The sequence below is a fragment of the Fukomys damarensis genome, unplaced genomic scaffold, assembly GCF_012274545.1.
Source record: "Fukomys damarensis isolate Sample0158 unplaced genomic scaffold, DMR_v1.0_HiC HiC_scaffold_11, whole genome shotgun sequence".
Classification (NCBI taxonomy): domain Eukaryota; kingdom Metazoa; phylum Chordata; class Mammalia; order Rodentia; family Bathyergidae; genus Fukomys; species Fukomys damarensis.
Window position 1 is genome coordinate 41855134 of NW_022900923.1, and position 16685 is coordinate 41871818.

Here is a 16685-nt window from a genome sequence, read left to right on the forward strand (position 1 = left end):
GAGAGAGAGAGAGAGAGAGAGAGAGAGAGAGAGAGGTGTGTGTGTGTGTGTGTGTGTGTGTGTGTGTGTGTGTGCTGGGCTCAGTTCCATGATCTCTGCTCACACCAGGTCAGCTGTGGAGTGCGTGACAGTTTTGGCGCCATCTTGGGTAGAGCACCTGGAACAGTGGAGTTTTCATTCTCCCCTCCCCCCCTACCCCCCCTCGCGTTCCCACACTGCATGGTCACTGTGCATGCACACACAAGTGCTCCTGGACCTTCTGTGTTCCCAGGGCACTCTTGATTCATGACCACATCGTATGCAGTCACGAGCCCTGATGCAGAATCACCAACAGAGACCCACAACACACTTCTCACGTCTGTACACATCTGCTCACTTTCATGCATGCACCCTTAGGACTGTTTTCACAACCACACTCTTCACACATTCTCTGCCCCTCTTCCATGACCACACACAGACATCATGTATTCTCAGGCCCACACACTTGCGTGCTCTCTTGCATGAATGCACGTGACCCCTCACATTCTCTTTGTCACAAATGTACACAGTCTTGTGACCATATACACATGTGCACTTTTGGTGCATTTCTCAGGGCATTTCCCAGAGTTCTGTACTCCGGCCCTTTTATGCCCTGGCACCAGGCAGCACCGTGACCAGTACTATTTTCTCCTATGAGATAGCTCTGATCTACTAATGCAGCGACTTCTAAGCATTTTTTTTTAACCACTGGAGGACCCTGTTTGAGAGTTGTCCTATACAGACTCCTGGTTTTGAAAGATTTTTATTCTCCACATATATCACACTTCCTACTTTATTTCTTCTTTGCCAAATATTATTTGAGGACATATGTGTTAATTAATTAATCAGTAGAAGATGGCTCGGGTTGCTGCTTCAGCAAGTTCAGAAAAAGCTGTTTGTTGTGTTCAGTGGTGCAGCCTTAGATGTTGGCTTGGGTAAGTATCCCAGCATGGGGGATTGGATCCAGCCAGGGCTTTCACACTGAGCTGCATCCATAGCCCATCACCATCCTCCCCATCCCCAGCTCCCCTCCCTCCTTTTTAAGGGTCTGTTAGCCCAGGCTGGCCTCACACTTGGGATCCTCCTGCCTCAGCCTCCCAGAATGCTAGGTTTTTCTAACCTCTAGCCTGGGAATCTTTTTACACAAGTGAAACCTTAATCAGATGTCCTATAAAACAGACAGATTGGGAGTTTATGGGATTAAATACAGAAGAGAGGATCGGAGTCCTTGGAGTTTATCAAAGCCTTCTTGCTTTCCCCCACCCAGTCAGCCCCTAAAGGAACTCCATCATAGAGCCAAGATTGTAATCTCCGTCTGAAGCCTAGAGGCAGCTGTGAGGGCTGTAATTTAGGTGTGACCAAAGAGAAACTATTTTGGAGGCCCACAGAGGCCTGTAGGCCCCCCTTTAGTCCTCTTGGGATGGTGATAGGGCGACCATTCTGCCACGTGTGGCTAGGACAGATGTGATGTCACATGTGGCTGTCCCCTGGCCCTCAGAGGGGCCAGGCTTGATCGAAGATTGTCCACTCAAGCAAGGGCAGGGCTGAATCTTGAGAAGAGGTGGCTCGTAACTCCGGGGCAGCGGGAGAAGTTGGGCTTCACAGACTCAGGCCGCCGGGAGCCGTCTGGGGAAGCCAGTGTGTCCTTTTGTGTCCTTTGAAAAAGGCCTGGTGTTGGGGGCCTGAGGGCCAGAGCCGGCAGCTGGTGTTTGCTGCTTCTCAGAACTGTTTCTTGTCTTCTGTTCTCTCCTTTGAGCCTCATGACAACCTGCGAGGTTGCTGAGTGTGTTGTGTGCTGCAGTCTTCACGTTCCACTCGTGTACACCTGTGGCTGGAGGGGCCAAGTCTCCCCGGTGGTCTTGTAGGAGCCGCAGAGGACCGAGTGCTTCTGAAGGCCTTTGTGGCTGGCAGGGAGAAACCTCAGAGCTTGTCCAAGACGTTATCCTCTGGGAATGGATTCCTGTAGCTAGACGGATTTCTTTTCTTATTGCATGTGGAGCAGGCCCAGTCTTAAGAGCTTTGGGAGTGTGCTTAGCGCTCAGCCCCTGTGTTAGCAGAGAGCATGCACGTCTGCTGGGCACTGGTCCCGACGCTTATGGATGGTAACTGTGCATCTTCCTGCCAGCTCTCTGAGGGAGTCCGTGCATCACCCCCACTGCACTGAGGGGGAACTGGGGCCTAGGGAGGTTCATTGTCTTCTGGGAGGAGCCTATGTGAAGACCTACAGGCCTGTGCCAGAATCTGCCTTTCAGGACAGGAGTGCCCCAGCTTGCTTCCAAGAAGGTGTAGCTTTCAGAGGGTGAGTTAAATGACCCTGTGCCAGGCCTGGAGCCGGGTCTTCCTGTTCTGGAGTTCTGCTTTGAAGTTGGCGAGGGATGGGCTTTCCAGAAATCCCTCTCACTGCCCACGTCCGCACTCAGTTCCATTCAGCGTAGGGCCTGTGTCAGAGCATCCAGAGCCAAGTAGGATGTGGTTCTCACTGCAGATGCGGTGATGGGTAGTAAGCTGGGTGCCAGAGAGAGGCAAAGAAAGGGCGTGAGTCGATGAAGGGCAAATCGCACTGAGTGGAGGAAGTCAGAAGAGGCTCCGTGGTGGAAGTGCTACTTGAGATGAGCTTAGAAGGGCCATCCAGGTTCACTAGAGAGGCAGGGAGATGGGGTCAGGCCGGCTGAGGAGCGGAAGGCTGGTGCTGGGCAGGGTGGCTGAGTGGGGCTTTTAGAAGAGAGTTTGATGGAGGCTGGGTTTCTTGGGGTATTGAGCTGGGCAGAGCAGGAGAAGAAGCAGCTTCACAGTGAGAGGAGAGGTGGGCAGCCTCAGGGCGCAGGCAGGGTACTTCAGAGTGCCTCGGGGTAGTGTGTGAAAGAAAACCCACAGGAAGCCAGGAGCAGTGGCCCGGGGAGCCGAAGTCTGTCTCTGTAGTGCCTGCGGGAATGTGGGGTGGATGTGGGGGCCCAGGTGTGGAGTGTGAGAATGGAACCAGCCAGGGGTCGAGGGAGACGGGTGGGTGAGTGGAGGATGGGGCCGGGGAGACAAGTCACTGTTAGTGGAGAGGTGGAGCCTTCCCCAGGCTTGAGGAAGAGAGGCAGAGGGGGGGAAAGACGGCCTGTCCCCAGATTGCCATCACCTGGATGACAGGGAAGGGCTAGGCCGAGGTGCTTTGGTTCCTTGGAGGAGACAATGATGTCATCTTCGAGCTTCCTCTTCCGCCACCCCCACCTCTCTTTGGAGTCAGACAGATGAGGCGAATCCTGCTTCTTCCTTTTACTAGCTGTTTATACGTCTTGGAGTACCAGTTCTCACATCTTTGAAGTGGGAAGAAGGATTACGTCCTCCTCCTAAGGAATCTTGAGAATTAAAATCAGTTAGTACATTTCATCGGACGGTGTAGTCCTGGGCGTGTGGTAAGTATTGGTAAATGATAGCAGCTCCCAGAATCACTCTGGCTTTCCTGGGTGATCACATCCCTCCCGGTTTCTTCAGGCCCCACCCTTCCTGCCATTGGGGGGTGTATGACCCTCCCCTTCTCCCGTCAGCTCTGAAGGGGTCCCCACCTCAGGCTCCCTCTGCCCAGCTCGTGGCCACTCAGAGCAGAGTACAGTTCCCAGCGCTGAGGCCTGGCCCTGCGGCCTTGGCCTTGGCGAGCTAGCTCACGGTGGTGAGGCCTGCCATCTGGTAGGACAGTGGGGAGCCAGACCTGTGTGTGTGCACGAGCAGCTGGAGCATCCGACTCAAGTGCCCGTTCTTCCTGTTTGTTAGGAGAAAGGTGGGGGTGTCTTTGGGAAACCAAGGATGCCTGTGAGGTCTCCATTCTGTGTCTTGCAAGCTGGAGGCCTCCTTTTGCTCTGCCCCTCCCCCCTTCTCTGTGTGTGTGTGTGTGTGTGTGTCTCTCTCTCTCTCTCTCTCTCTCTCTCTCTCTCTCCCTCTCCCTCTCGCCCGCCCACTCTTGCGCCTCTTCTGCTTTTTCACAGTCCTCCCAGCAAAGCCCCTTGCAAATGCTTGCTTGGGGTGCGGGGGAATGGCAGCTTTCGCCTCTGCATCAGGACCTGAAAGTGTTACTTAGAATTGTGCAGGGAGTTGAGGTGTCTGCTAGGCTGAGATGATAATTGCACTATTTAAAGTCAGCCTGGGAGCCAGGGGAAGCCAGGTGTCCCTGTGTGGCTGTTCTTGAGCTCCTGTCTGTTCGCTGGTTTGTGTAGTGGGCGGGCAGGGCAGGAGGAGGTCCTGGGCAGTCATCTCAGGGCTGTCTGTCTGGCATCTCTGTCTGGGAGTATCTTCAACCAGCTCTCTGTGCCGTTTGGCCAGAAGTGGACTTGCTACCTGGCACGAGATTTGGAGGCAGCCTGGGATAGGCCTGGTGGCGCAAAAGCCAAGTTTTCCATTGCCAAAATGACCGGGAGGATTTGGGAAGACACGGTCAGCATCTCACGGAGGGCAGCCTGTTCTCCCTTCCTGAGAACTTTCCCAGCCCCTTTCCTGTTGGGAGCTTTAAAACTATACACACCAGCCTGCCTTTGCCTAACACAAAGGGAAAAGCCCCCCACCCCAACTGTAGGGTGCGCTCTACTTTTCTGAGCTCCGCTCATCCATGATCTCATCCCTGTAAGGCAGGCAGAGTGAGGTTGTGGGTTCCAGCTCAGAGCAGAGGCCTCAGTAGCGGGGACAAGTCCAAGGTCATCTGGCTGGTCTCTGGCAGAACTGCAGCCCGATCCCCTACGGCCCAGCCATGGGCTTTTCCTTTGCACTTCAGGCTGCCTGGGAATTTGCTGGGCTGAGCCGTTCTGAGCACACTGCAGGATCTTCCCCAGAGGGCAGCCTCAGCCACAGCCCTCCCCGGCCTGGTCTCCTCTTTGGTTTTTCATTTCTTTTTGGTATGAATGGACGAGTGTAGGAACAGAGAGGACGTGGGTGCAGCTCTTGATGAGTTTGGAGCATGCAGGGTGAAGGGCCTGGGCACCATGGATGGAGCAGTGGAGGTAGCGCGTTATCGGCCCGAGTGAGATGGCAGCGCCAGCCAGGCTGCTCTGTGGGTGAGGAGTGAGTGTGGGCTGCCCAGCAGCAGTGCTGAGGAAGGCAGGGTGCAGACCGGGGTTCTGCCTTCCACCTTGGTAACTTCTTAGGGGGCCCTGCCTCCCATGGTGGGTCACCAAGAAGGCAGCGGACTGCTCACCGTTGGAGCTTGTGTCCAGTGCCTATGTCGGGGTGGGGAGCACGCATGTGGCCGTGCGTGCGCCCCACATCTCTGTTCCTGTGTCTGCGCCTGTTTGTGGGCTCAGGCCACAGCCCCTCTGCAAATGGCGATGGGTGTGAGACTTCTAGCTGCGGCTCTAGCTTTCCTCTCATCTGGCCCCACAGGCCTCCCTGCCTCCCTCTTACTCCCCCTGTTCTGCCTGGGTCTTCACTGCCCTGGGGGGGGGGGCCTCACGCCTGCCACGCTCCTGCTTCTCACCTTGCCTGGGCCCTGATGCCACCTCCGTCCTGACCCTCCCAGTCAGCCTGCTCTCTCCCCCCTCGGTGGACGGTGGCTGCTCCAGTGTCTCTTGAAAGGGAGGGGAGAGAAGGAAAACACCACGTGGAGGACTCCAGTGTACCCACCACCGAGCTGGGGGCTCCTCCCCGCTTCGGAGCTCTCCAGCAACAAGGAGACCTGAGGACGCTGCCTTGGGAAACCCTGAGGGTAGTGACCATTTAGCAGTGGGTGAGACTTTGGGAGCCGAATGTGGGCGGAGAAATTCCCAGCTGAGTGCCGCTTGCCTCCTCTCGCCTTTGCTCTGATCACTGGGCTTCCCTGTGCCAGGCCCCGAGAATCACTCCAGCCAGGCTGTGCATGAGCTGACCATGGCAGCTGGTGACTTCTGGCCAGGATGATTATGTGGAGGGAGCAGATTCCTAGCCATGAGCAAGTGGCCCCACTCAGAGCCCCCCAAGGGGATCCCCAACTCGCTTGTGAACCCCATGCCCCTCCATCCTTCATCCCAGTTCAGTGCAGAGGTGCAAGTTACGAAGCCGGAAGCACAAGCTGCCATCCTCAGGCCTGCGTCTGGCCCCCTTGGCAGGTTTCCGAAGTGGGGAATGACTTCACCAGCACCTCCTCCCTGAGTTATGGGCAGTGTAGCAGGTCGAGGCTCTCTGCCTGCCCCAGTGCCCAGCCTGTGCCTCAGGAGGGCATGTTGTGCTGTTGCGCCCCTTTCCCAAGGCCCGCAGGAGCCCCACCCACTAAGCCCCGGGCACTTTCCTAGGCTTGAGCCAGAGGGCCCCAGACCCTGATTCCTCCCCTGCCACCCTCAGGTCTCCACAGGACTCTGGGCAGCCAGCTTGCTGCTCCCCTACCGCTGACTGAATCATTTCTATATTTGGCCAGCGAGCCACGTGGGCGGGGGAACCACTGCGGCTGCACTTCTGACAGCTGGGGGCGGCGGCAGAGGCTGGGCAGTGGGCATGTGCAGATTCCTGGGACGCTGAGGAGGCGCCGGTGTGAGCCCCAGCCCCAGCCGAGAAGGGGCCTGGCCTCCTCTCCCGCCCTCCCTCCCGTTCAGGCTCAGGGTCGCTTCCTCCGCCCCACCCCACCCTGCCCTTCTCCCTTCCCCTCCGGCTGGGGTCCTCAAAGGCGCTCTCTTCTCTCACAGACCACCCCGCCCTGCCCTCCAGAAACGATGGGTGTCGCTAGACCCAGCTGGGACTCTGCCAGGCTCCGGTGCTCAGTCTGAGATAAGGGCCGGCCCAGGCCTGCTCTCCTCGCCTGTCATGGCCGCACTCCGATGCTGCCCGCCGGTCTGGGCACACAGGGCACCCAGCCCCAGCCCCAAGAGGTTAAGCCAGGCTTCCTGGCTCCATTCCACAGGAGAACTGCAGGCCCCAGGCTCCTTTCAGAGCAAGAACGACTGATGGCATGGGAGAAGCCCCTGCCCACTGCCCACTCTCCTGGCACTGCCCTCTCTGAGACCCATGCACAGGGCCCTCTGCAGCTGCCAACCCCGTGAGTCCCTCCCCGTCCCCTGACTCTGAGAAGGCCCTGCCCACCCCCACCATGTGTGAGGTGATGCCCACAATCAACGAGGGGGACCCCTTGGGGCCCCCACACGGCGCCGATGCGGACGCCAACTTTGAGCAGCTGATGGTGAACATGCTGGACGAGCGGGAGAAGTTGCTGGAGTCCCTTCGGGAGAGTCAGGAAAGCCTGGCAGCCACGCAGAGCCGGCTGCAGGGTGCTCTGCATGAGCGGGACCAGCTCCAGCGCCACCTTAACTCCGCCCTCCCCCAGGTAAGGCACCGCCCTCGGCCCCTTCCCTCAGCCTGTTGGGCCCTCGGCTCATCTGCATCTATTTGCATATAAATACTGGAATTCAAGGAGCTTTTAGGCTCCATCTTCCTACATAAATCATTTCCTGTCACCCTCAGTCTCCTCCGCCTGGAATTGGCTTCTCCTGGCCAAAACAATGGGCTGTGCGTTGATGGGGTGGAGCGGGAATCCTGCTGTAGTTTCCAACTGCGGTGGGGCAATACTGCCAGTAGGTGGCGCCCTAGACTGCAAAAAAAAAAAAATCTCAATTTTTGCCTTCTCACCAAAGCCCCTATTCTTGGAGATGGGTGGATGGGGTGGAGGGAGAATCTCAGGAAGTGGAGGTGAGAGAAGCCTTAGAAATCTCCTAGTCCAGCTTCCCTGTTTCACGTATGAAAAGCAAGAACTGTCACATTACAGCAGAAGCGAGGTCTTAACCCATTTCTTGCTCCTTAACAGCACCGCTACTCACTATAACGCGGTCACTATTTTTTGCGTGTTTTCTATGGACCGGGCACACTCTATGGATTCCCAGATCTCACAACGATGAAGTTGGTAGTATTCTCACTAGTGGTCTTGTTTTACAAATGAAGAAACTAAAGTCTGGGGAGGGCGCTCAGTTGCTCGTGACTGCCGTTGGTAGGAGATCAAAGCAGGAGTGTGACTCCGAAGAGTTGCTTTTGGCCTCCCAACATATTTCTACTTTACCGTGTTGGCCCGGGGTCTCTGGGTTGCTTCCTACTTAGCCCTTGGTAGATGCTCCAGTGAAATGTGTGCACCAGGGTGGAGAGTGGAACAGGAACTTGTGGGGGTGGCCAGGCCCAGGGAGGGGTGGGGCTCATCAACCTTCGAGCACAGGACTCACAGTGACTACGTGGATCTAGGAGGAAAGTGAGCATCAAGACCAGGCACGTGGCACCTGCATAGCACACCTGAGCTGCTTGGGGTGCTGCTGGGCTGTGGGGGGCAGTCCCAGGAGCCGAGCAGCTCAAGCCCCAGCTCCAGACCCTTTCCCTGGGTGCAGGGAGAAGAACCCAGGGCCTGGGTGGGTGAGGAGGGCAGAGGCTGTGAGGCTCTCATGGAGCCCTGGTGAAAAGCTGGGGTGGGGTGCTAGGTCCCGCCTACCTCTCTGGGAAGGAGGCCCTGAACTCGCCCTGGATAAATGAGCTGGTTCCTGCCCCAAGGAGCTCAGAGACTGGGAAGGAGACACAGGCCCCAGAAGACTAGGGGAGAATGTAGAAAATAATAAGAGAGGCCCAAAGGTTGGGTAACACATCACTGACAAAAATAGCTGTCTTTCTTTGATGGGCTCCTGCTAAGTGATTTCTGTACTTTGGACCATTTAATCCTCACAGCAGTTTCTAGAGAGAGGTCTGTCTCACAGATCAGAGAACTGGTTCAAAGAGGTCAGCTAATTTGTCCAAAGTCACACAGCTACCAAGGGCAGGGGCTGAGCTGAGATGTGATCCAGGCCTTCCTGATTTCTGACACTGGAAGCTTCACAAGGGCAGGGGTTGTATCTTGTCTTTGAACCCTCGGTGACCTGGTGGGGACCCAGTAGTCACACATGTTTGTGGCTGAGAGGTAGACTCTCAAGGTGTTGCTGAGTGAGGTGTATTTTTGAGACACAGTCTCAAAAGGTAGCGCAGGCTGGCCTTGAACTCACTGTGTAACCAGGCTGGCCTCAGACTTCCAGCAAAATCCTCCTGCCTCAGCCTCCCAATTTCTGGGATTACACACATGCCCTGCCCTACCTGGCCTGAGTGGTTTTCAAGGAAGGGAGGGAGGGAGGCTTCCACTGGGGAGCCCAGGAAGGTCCCCAGGAGGCTGGGCTGTTGGAGATGGGCTTTTTTTGTTTTTGTTTTTGGTACCCGGGATCCAACTCTGGACCTTGCGCTTGCAAAGCAGGTGGTGGCACCACTGAGCTAAATCCCGGACCCCAGAGATGGGCTTTGAAAGGAATCTGCTTCATTCAGATGGCAGAGAGGGTTGACTCTGCAGGGAGAGGGAGCCCACCCGGCAAAGCAAAGCTGTGGCTTGGGAAGCTTGTTGGTGCTTGGAAACAGGCAAGTGACCCAGGTGGGCTGAATCTTAGGGTAGAAAGGGGCTGTGAGACGAAACTTTGAAAACCAGGATTAGAAATGCAAGATATGATTGAAAAATACAGCAAACGTTTATTTTTTAAAAATATTACAGAAAAAGACACATTAATTCCCCTCATTTTTAGATAACATCGTTCTTGCCCTTTCTGAAGCGGTTCTGGAAGTCCTTTTTTGTGTCTAGTTGCAACTCAAAACGTTTACCTTTCACAGTCATTTTGACTTTGGGGAAGAGGCGGAAGTCACACAGGGCCAGACCTGGCGGATAAGGTGGATGGGACATGCTGTAATGTTTTTTGAGCTACCTTTCTGTTGGATGGCACTCAGCAGTGGTATTCACTGAATTTTGATCATATTTTATAAGGATGCTCACCAAAGAGGGTTTCCAGAACTGCTCCAGAAAGCGGGCAAAAATGGTGGGATAAGTGTGGTCGAAGTGAGGGGAGGATTTTGGGGGGGATTGATGGTGATGTGGTTTCTTTCCCCCATTAAGTTTATTGGTACATTTTAGGTATACACTAGAGTTACATTCATCATTGGGAATTTATACCCTTTACATACCTTTGTTCTTATTTTCCCCATTCCCCTGCCCTCTCTACACCCCCTGTACCTTCCCCTCTTTACAAAGTCTTTGTTTCTGTTTTTTCCTTTTCTCATATGTTTTTCTTTCCCTTCTTTCCTTTCCCCTACCCCTCCCACTTCCCCTACTCCTTTAGCCATTTTTCTTCCTATTTCACCGTCTCAATTATACATTTTGATCCTTATTTATACTTTTAGTTTTTCATACCAGAGAAACAATTTGGTATTTACACGTGTGTGTCCTATTTATTTCACTTAAAAGTATGGCCTTAATGTGCATGCATTTAACTAGAAAAAATATGGAACACTTCACGAATTTGCGTATCATCCCTGTGCAGGGGCCGTGCTAAACCTCTCTGTATTGTTCCAATTTAAGTGTATGCGCTACCGAAGTGAGCATGGCAATGTGTTTTTTACTGTAATAATTGAAAAAAATTAACGTGGACTGTGTGTTTCCGTCACACCACACGTGTGCCCAGCTCTGTGAACTGGGAGGTTGCCCTGGCAGATGGGTAGAGTGGAGAGGAAGGGCCCAGGTGGAAAGGCCAAGCTACTGCTCCTGGGGTTGGGGCAAGAGAGCGGAGTGGATCACAGCCCTCTTTGTCACAGCATAGGGCTGGGGGCCAGGCCATTGAGTCCTGACTGGGTACAAGTTCGTGTGTGTGTGTGTGTGTGTGTGTGTGTGTGTGAGCAAGCCTGTGAGTGTGAGCGTGTGTGACCGTGTGAAAGTGTGACTGTGCACGCGTGTGTGTGAGCTGAGGGCTCAGGCCCAGGCCTGTGCTTCCAGGGTGTGAAATGCTGGACCATGGCTGCCCTTGGCCGTGGCCTCAGAGAAGGGCGGTAATCAAGGAAGGAGGCCTGAGGGCCTTGGTTCCTCACGCTCTGGCATCTTGTCTGGTCTGAGTGAGGAGGGGGCTGCTGTGGGAATTCTTCCTTTGGTGATGAATTTTGGGAGTGCACAGAAGGCTGAAGTGAGGAGCAGGGCCACGGCTCGGTTCATTCCCCAGAGTACGGGTCATGTATCTGAGAACCTTCCTAGAGTCTGGCAAGGGCCATTAAGTAGGTGAGAACCTGGGCCGGCCTCTCACCCACCGAAGGTGTGGTGCTGGTGGCAGGCAGTCTGGGCCTACCAGTATGGGGTGGGTCCCCCTGAGGAGAAGCGTGGTGCACAGATACTCAGTAAAGCCAGGGTGGGTGCTGTGGCATCAGGAGGGGCTCCCAGGAAACCAGAACTAAACCCGCCTGGCGCCTGGTTCCGCAGGCCCTCTTGCTCCAGTGTGTCGGGGGAGCCTTTCCCTTCTCTTATTTCACCAGCCACCTGCAGCTTGCAGCACCTGGGGAAGGGATGGAAGAGAGCTTCCTGGGGCCCACTCAGACATAATCCGCAGCACACCCTTCTCTTGTACCTCTGACATCTGTGTGCTTCAGTGTGGACCTCAGTCTGCCAAACCGGAACCGGCCTTGCCCTCCATTCGTTTCTGAAGGAAAAAACCACTGGGGTAGAAAGGCTGAGTGGGGGGTTCCGGATGAGACCCTATTCCCTCGGATCCTGACACGCACAGTAGCCTCAGGGACACGGACCCCCGGGGAGACTCACACCGGCAGTCAGGGTGAGGGACTGGGAATCTCTAGGGCCTGGTGGAAGTTAGGGGCAGGTGAGAGGAGCCCCGCATGGACTCGGGCACGTAGGACACTGCTTAGGGCACAAATCCCCAAGCACTGAGAGGCCCTGGGGGTTTTCAGGAATTTGCCACCCTAACCCGGGAGCTGAGCATGTGTCGGGAACAGCTTCTAGAGCGGGAGGAAGAGATATCAGAGCTGAAAGCGGAACGGAACAACACAAGGGTAAGTGGGCATGTCCTCGTGTGTGTGTGTGTGTGTGTGTGTGTGTGTGTGTGTGTGTGTGTGTGTTTACCTCCATCCCAGAAGTAGGCCAGGCCAGGCCGGGGTCGGCCTCAACGCCATCCTGACCTCACGTCCTGGAGCACGGCAACTGCCAGCGCCCCGCTTTTCTCCCATAGTTCTGGTCAGCAGGGCGGCAGAGCTGGGGCTGGTGTTTAGTTTGGGGGCAGCGATTTACCACGTGGAAGAATTTCAACACGGTCACACTGGTGGGGCTGGACTCACGTCAACTGGGCGACCCTATGGGCCCTGCCTGTAGCCCCCGAAGTGCAAACCCACAGCTCACCCTCCTGGTCTCCGCTGCTCCCTGCCAGCTGCTTCTGGAACATCTGGAGTGCCTGGTGTCCCGCCACGAGCGGTCCCTGCGGATGACCGTGGTGAAACGCCAGGCCCAGTCCCCTTCAGGGGTCTCCAGTGAGGTGGAGGTGCTGAAGGCCCTCAAGTCGCTGTTTGAGCACCACAAGGCCCTGGACGAGAAGGTACCCACCTGGCCCTGCTCTCTCCCTGGAGCCTCCTATGTCCTCTTTCTGCATAAGTATTTCGGAAAAACTCTTCTAGCTTCAGGACTGGCTCCCCCTTCCTCACTTCACATCCTTCTTGGTTGTGTCCTGGGAATTTGCCTGGGAGGCCCTCATTTGCCCTCAGACCCAACTGACTCAAGCCCAGACTGAGTTCAATGGGCCCTCCTTCCTTCCTCCATCACTCCTTACCTTGGGCAGGTCCGAGAGCGGCTCCGGGCGGCACTGGAGCGAGTTACCACCCTGGAGGAGCAGCTGGCAGGTGCGCACCAGCAGGTAAGCTTCCTGTCCACACCCAGTCTGCAGACCACAGCTCCTGGAAGCCTGGAAGCTTCAACCCTAGCTCCGCTGTGTTCCTCACCAGATTTCTCCCCATGGTGGCCTGACACTAGTAACCAAGGCTCGGGCCAGGCACCCCTTTCCAGGAGCAGGGGCTGAAGAAGGGTCCGGGAGTACAGGAAGTTCTTTCTGACTCACTGTGCTGGGTACTGTGCTTGACAGGTGTCTGCCCTGCAGCAGGGGGCAGGGGTTCGGGATGGAGCGGCAGAAGAGGAGGGGACTATGGAGCTGGGACCAAAATGCCTGTGGAAGGTGGGTCATGGGGTACCGCATAGCAGGAGACTGTTCTCCAAGGCGGAAATGGGAGGCCTTGCCTGCCTGAGTTCAGTAGAGCCTCTGCTGGAGTGATATATGGGGCTTTCTGCAATATCCCCACTTCTCTTTCCTCCCCACCCCATCTGCAAAGAAGTATGTAGACTCTGATTTTGTGCAAGGCACACATGGCGTGCTCGCCCACTGAATTGCTAGGGGTCATCTGCCCTTGTATGTCAGCATCAGGCAAGGTTCCTTCGCTCTTGCGTCTTTGTTCCCCTTTGTCATTTTTGGGCTACAAGAGGCTGAGTTCTCAAGATAGCAGGTACAGTTAGAAACTCTTGTTTTCCAAGAAGTACTCAGGAGAGCACGGGTGTTTGCCCCTTGTCAGGAATAAACTCCTGGGGGTCAGGGGAAGGGAGGTGGAGCCAACGTGTGCCTTGGTGGTGCAGAGCAGTGATCTGCTGTGGGCGCCGCCTCCCAGGGTGGGGCACAGGGTGGGTGCCCTGGGCCCATGACTAACTGATGGCTCCCTTTCCCTGGAGGAGGACCTGGGCCAGGTAGAGGAGCTACAGGAGCTTCTGGAGAAGCAAAACTTTGAGTTGAGCCAGGCCCGAGAGCGACTGGTCACCCTGACAGCAACGGTGGCAGAACTTGAAGAGGACCTGGGCACAGCCCGCCGGGACCTTATTAAGTCAGAGGAGCTGAGCAGCAAGCACCAGCGGGACCTCCATGAGGTGAGCAGGGTCTCGCGCCTGTTCTCAGCTCCCTCATCTTGCTGGTTGCAGGTGCTTGGCATTCAAGAGGCTGTGGCAGAGGTGCAGACAAGAGCTGGGCGTGTAAGGCTGAGAACTCAGTGGATCAGAGTGGGAGAAGCAACGGGATGGTTGGGCCATGGGCAGACACTGAGAGGGGAGCGTAGATCACACCTGTCCATGTTTTGGAAGGGGGGGCCAGGGAAAGGCCGGTGACCTCTCCTCTCCTCCGCTCTGCTCCCATCTAGGCTCTGGCCCAGAAGGAGGACATGGAGGAGCGAATCACCACACTGGAGAAACGCTACCTGGCTGCTCAGCGCGAGGCCACCTCCATCCACGACCTCAATGACAAACTGGAGAATGAACTGGCCAACAAGGAGTCGCTGCACCGTCAGGTAACTCCCCCAGGTGGGGCGGGGATTGCACTTGACACCAGAGGGCCCTTGATTTTGCCAGAACCACCTCTTGGTTGCTCGGGAGCCCCTGGGGTCCTGCAGGTCCCCTTGGGAAAGAAGTCAAGAACCGTGCTTGACCCGCGCTACTGCTGACCCGTCACAGTTCTCCGCTGAGGCCAGGCAGGGCTGGGGAGGCCCGGGGCTCTCTCCTGCTCACTTCTCCACCCCTGCATTGCCAGTGCGAGGAGAAGGCCCGGCACCTCCAGGAGCTGCTGGAGGTGGCAGAGCAGAAGCTGCAGCAGACGATGCGCAAGGCAGAGACGCTGCCGGAGGTGGAGGCTGAGCTGGCCCAGAGAATCGCAGCCCTCACCAAGGTGAGTGGACCAGGGCCTGGGATCTGCCACTGTCCCCGTGTCCCAAGCTCTTACGGAGCCGAGTGGGCCTTGATGTTTGCCAGGGTCTGTGTTTCCCGCCCCTTGGGAGGCACACTGGGCCTTGAGCCAGATTACTGACTCCCTCTGCCTGATGCTAGGAAACACACGACATAGTGTCTGTCAGGGAAGAGCAGTCCCTGGGAAGGAGGGCTAAACACACTTTAAGGAGAAGAGACTACGCTGATGCACAGTATTTGTATTATCAGTGACATCAACATAGTTGAGACCTCTTTTGAGTGGGGGATGGAGTGGAAAGATTGGGATTTTTATTTCTGGAGAGGTGAAAGGGGAAGAGACACCTGGTTAATATGACCAAAGTCCGTATACCCCGGAGGGCCTGTGGGTGGGAATTTCTTTAGCAGCTGAAGCATTCTAGATTGAGGGACCACCCCTGGTTGCTTGAAGCCTGCGGCTTTAGGATGAATAAAAGGGAATATCATTTTACCTAACAAAGAGGTAACTTTATGGAGTAGTAAGTAACTCCTAAGAGGATGCAGCCTGAAAACACGTAGGAGGAGTTAGGTAACCACGTGGACTTCCACATGCTGAGGGTTAATCAAAACAGTGCGGCATCTTCTCAGCTGGGTGGGTTGTAATGTAACAAGGGTCGCCACGACTGTAACGGGGATTAGAAGGACGCCAGGGCTTAGTAAGCGACTGGCCCCAGAGCCTCTGAAGGAGAGAGGCTGGCCAGTGTGCTAGGGTGGCAGCTCGGGTGCTCTGGGGAGGGAACCCACACCCTGACTGTGCCTCAGTAGACCCAGGGCCACATCTACTTCTGCCGCTGGGAAGTGTCACCCCCTCATTGGACCTACGTGTCAGCTCCATGACGGTGGAGTTGGCCTTGGTGGTCACTAGGGTCTATTTTTCTGGCGCTAGGAATGAAGGGCAGGGTTTAAATTACAGCCGAGGATGTTATGTGTGGGATGCGGAGCCGAAACTGGCGAGCAGGGATGGGGCTGAAGTGATTCATAAGTTCAAGTGAGTCACAGCAGGAGAATTTTAAGGACAGATTTCCTGACTTCGAGATTCCAGAGTATCTTGTCAGCAGGAACAATAGAGTCTCCATTGCTGGAGGTGCACACATGGCCAGGGAGACTGCCCTGTCCGGGTTGGCCTAGTACCAAGGTGATGGCCATGGCAAATCTAGCTTGGTTGAGTGCTTATTGTGTTCTGGATGTTTGGCAAGGATTATTTCCTTCAGTCTCTACAATGGTCCAGGGGATACAGGTGCTGTTATTGTTATTGTCCATTTTACAGCTGAGGAAACTAAGATGTTCAGGGACTTGGCCAAGGTCACATGGCTGGTAAGAGAGGGAACCAGGAGTTGAACCCAGGCCATCTGACTTGAGTCTACACTTTCAAATGGAGCCTTCTCTGGAAACATGGAGAAGACTGACAGCCTTTGTTGCCAGCTCTGAATGGGAAGGAAGTGATGGTCCTGGCAGGGGTCGGGTGCTTGGGAGGAAAGACAGTGAGGAATTGCAGTTCCGCACCAAGATGATAGAAAGAAGGCTGGGGTTGCTTGGCACCTGCAGCCTGGATCCCCAAGACTGCCCAGCACCAGGACCAGTGGGGTGTGGGGCCAAGGCAGGAGGAACAGAGGTCTCTAGGATGCACTGAGCCGTCCCTGCCCCTAGGCTGAGGAACGGCACGGAAACATCGAGGAGCATCTTCAGCATCTGGAAGGGCAGCTGGAGGAGAAGAACCAGGAGCTGGCAAGGGTGAGGGCAGCAGGCTGGCCTCTCGGCAGCTCCGGGGGACCAGGCACCCAGGATGGTTTGTTAAGGGGGTGGAGAGCAGAGGAAGAGCCTGGTAGGGATCGAGCCACACGGGCAGGGGAGGCCTGCAGGGTGGGGGTTAAGAGGTGGCCGGGAGATCTGGAGAAAGGCTCCATGAGGACCAGAATGGCACAGGCAATGAGGGCAGAGCCCAGCGGAATGGCTGGGTCCCCGGGAGGGCGGTGACAAAGCTCTGAGGAAGCTTGGTGCAAGTTGGGCTGGCTGTGCAGGTGCGTCAGCGGGAGAAGATGAACGAGGACCATAACAAGCGGCTGTCAGATACCGTGGACCGGCTGCTTAGCGAGTCAAATGAGCGCCTGCAGCTGCATCTCAAAGA

At 55.8% G+C, this 16685-nt stretch overlaps 1 protein-coding gene and 1 non-coding gene across 2 annotated transcripts in view; one reads left to right on the plus strand and one right to left on the minus strand.

The window, feature by feature from the left end:
- Ppfia4 (PTPRF interacting protein alpha 4) overlaps window positions 1-16685 on the plus strand; it is a 44976-nt gene that overhangs the window by 4406 nt on the left and 23885 nt on the right. The window contains exons 2-11 of the mRNA XM_033761980.1: window positions 6642-7276; window positions 11716-11817; window positions 12189-12353; window positions 12594-12668; window positions 12894-12983; window positions 13529-13720; window positions 13987-14133; window positions 14373-14507; window positions 16208-16291; window positions 16579-16685. Of these exons, the coding sequence (XP_033617871.1) occupies window positions 7043-7276; window positions 11716-11817; window positions 12189-12353; window positions 12594-12668; window positions 12894-12983; window positions 13529-13720; window positions 13987-14133; window positions 14373-14507; window positions 16208-16291; window positions 16579-16685 (1331 nt within the window). The 5' untranslated portion in view covers window positions 6642-7042. The remainder of the gene's footprint in view (window positions 1-6641; window positions 7277-11715; window positions 11818-12188; window positions 12354-12593; window positions 12669-12893; window positions 12984-13528; window positions 13721-13986; window positions 14134-14372; window positions 14508-16207; window positions 16292-16578) is intronic.
- LOC117285651 lies at window positions 10266-10370 on the minus strand. The gene has a single exon (XR_004516720.1). It is a non-coding gene; the product is annotated as a U6 spliceosomal RNA (small nuclear RNA).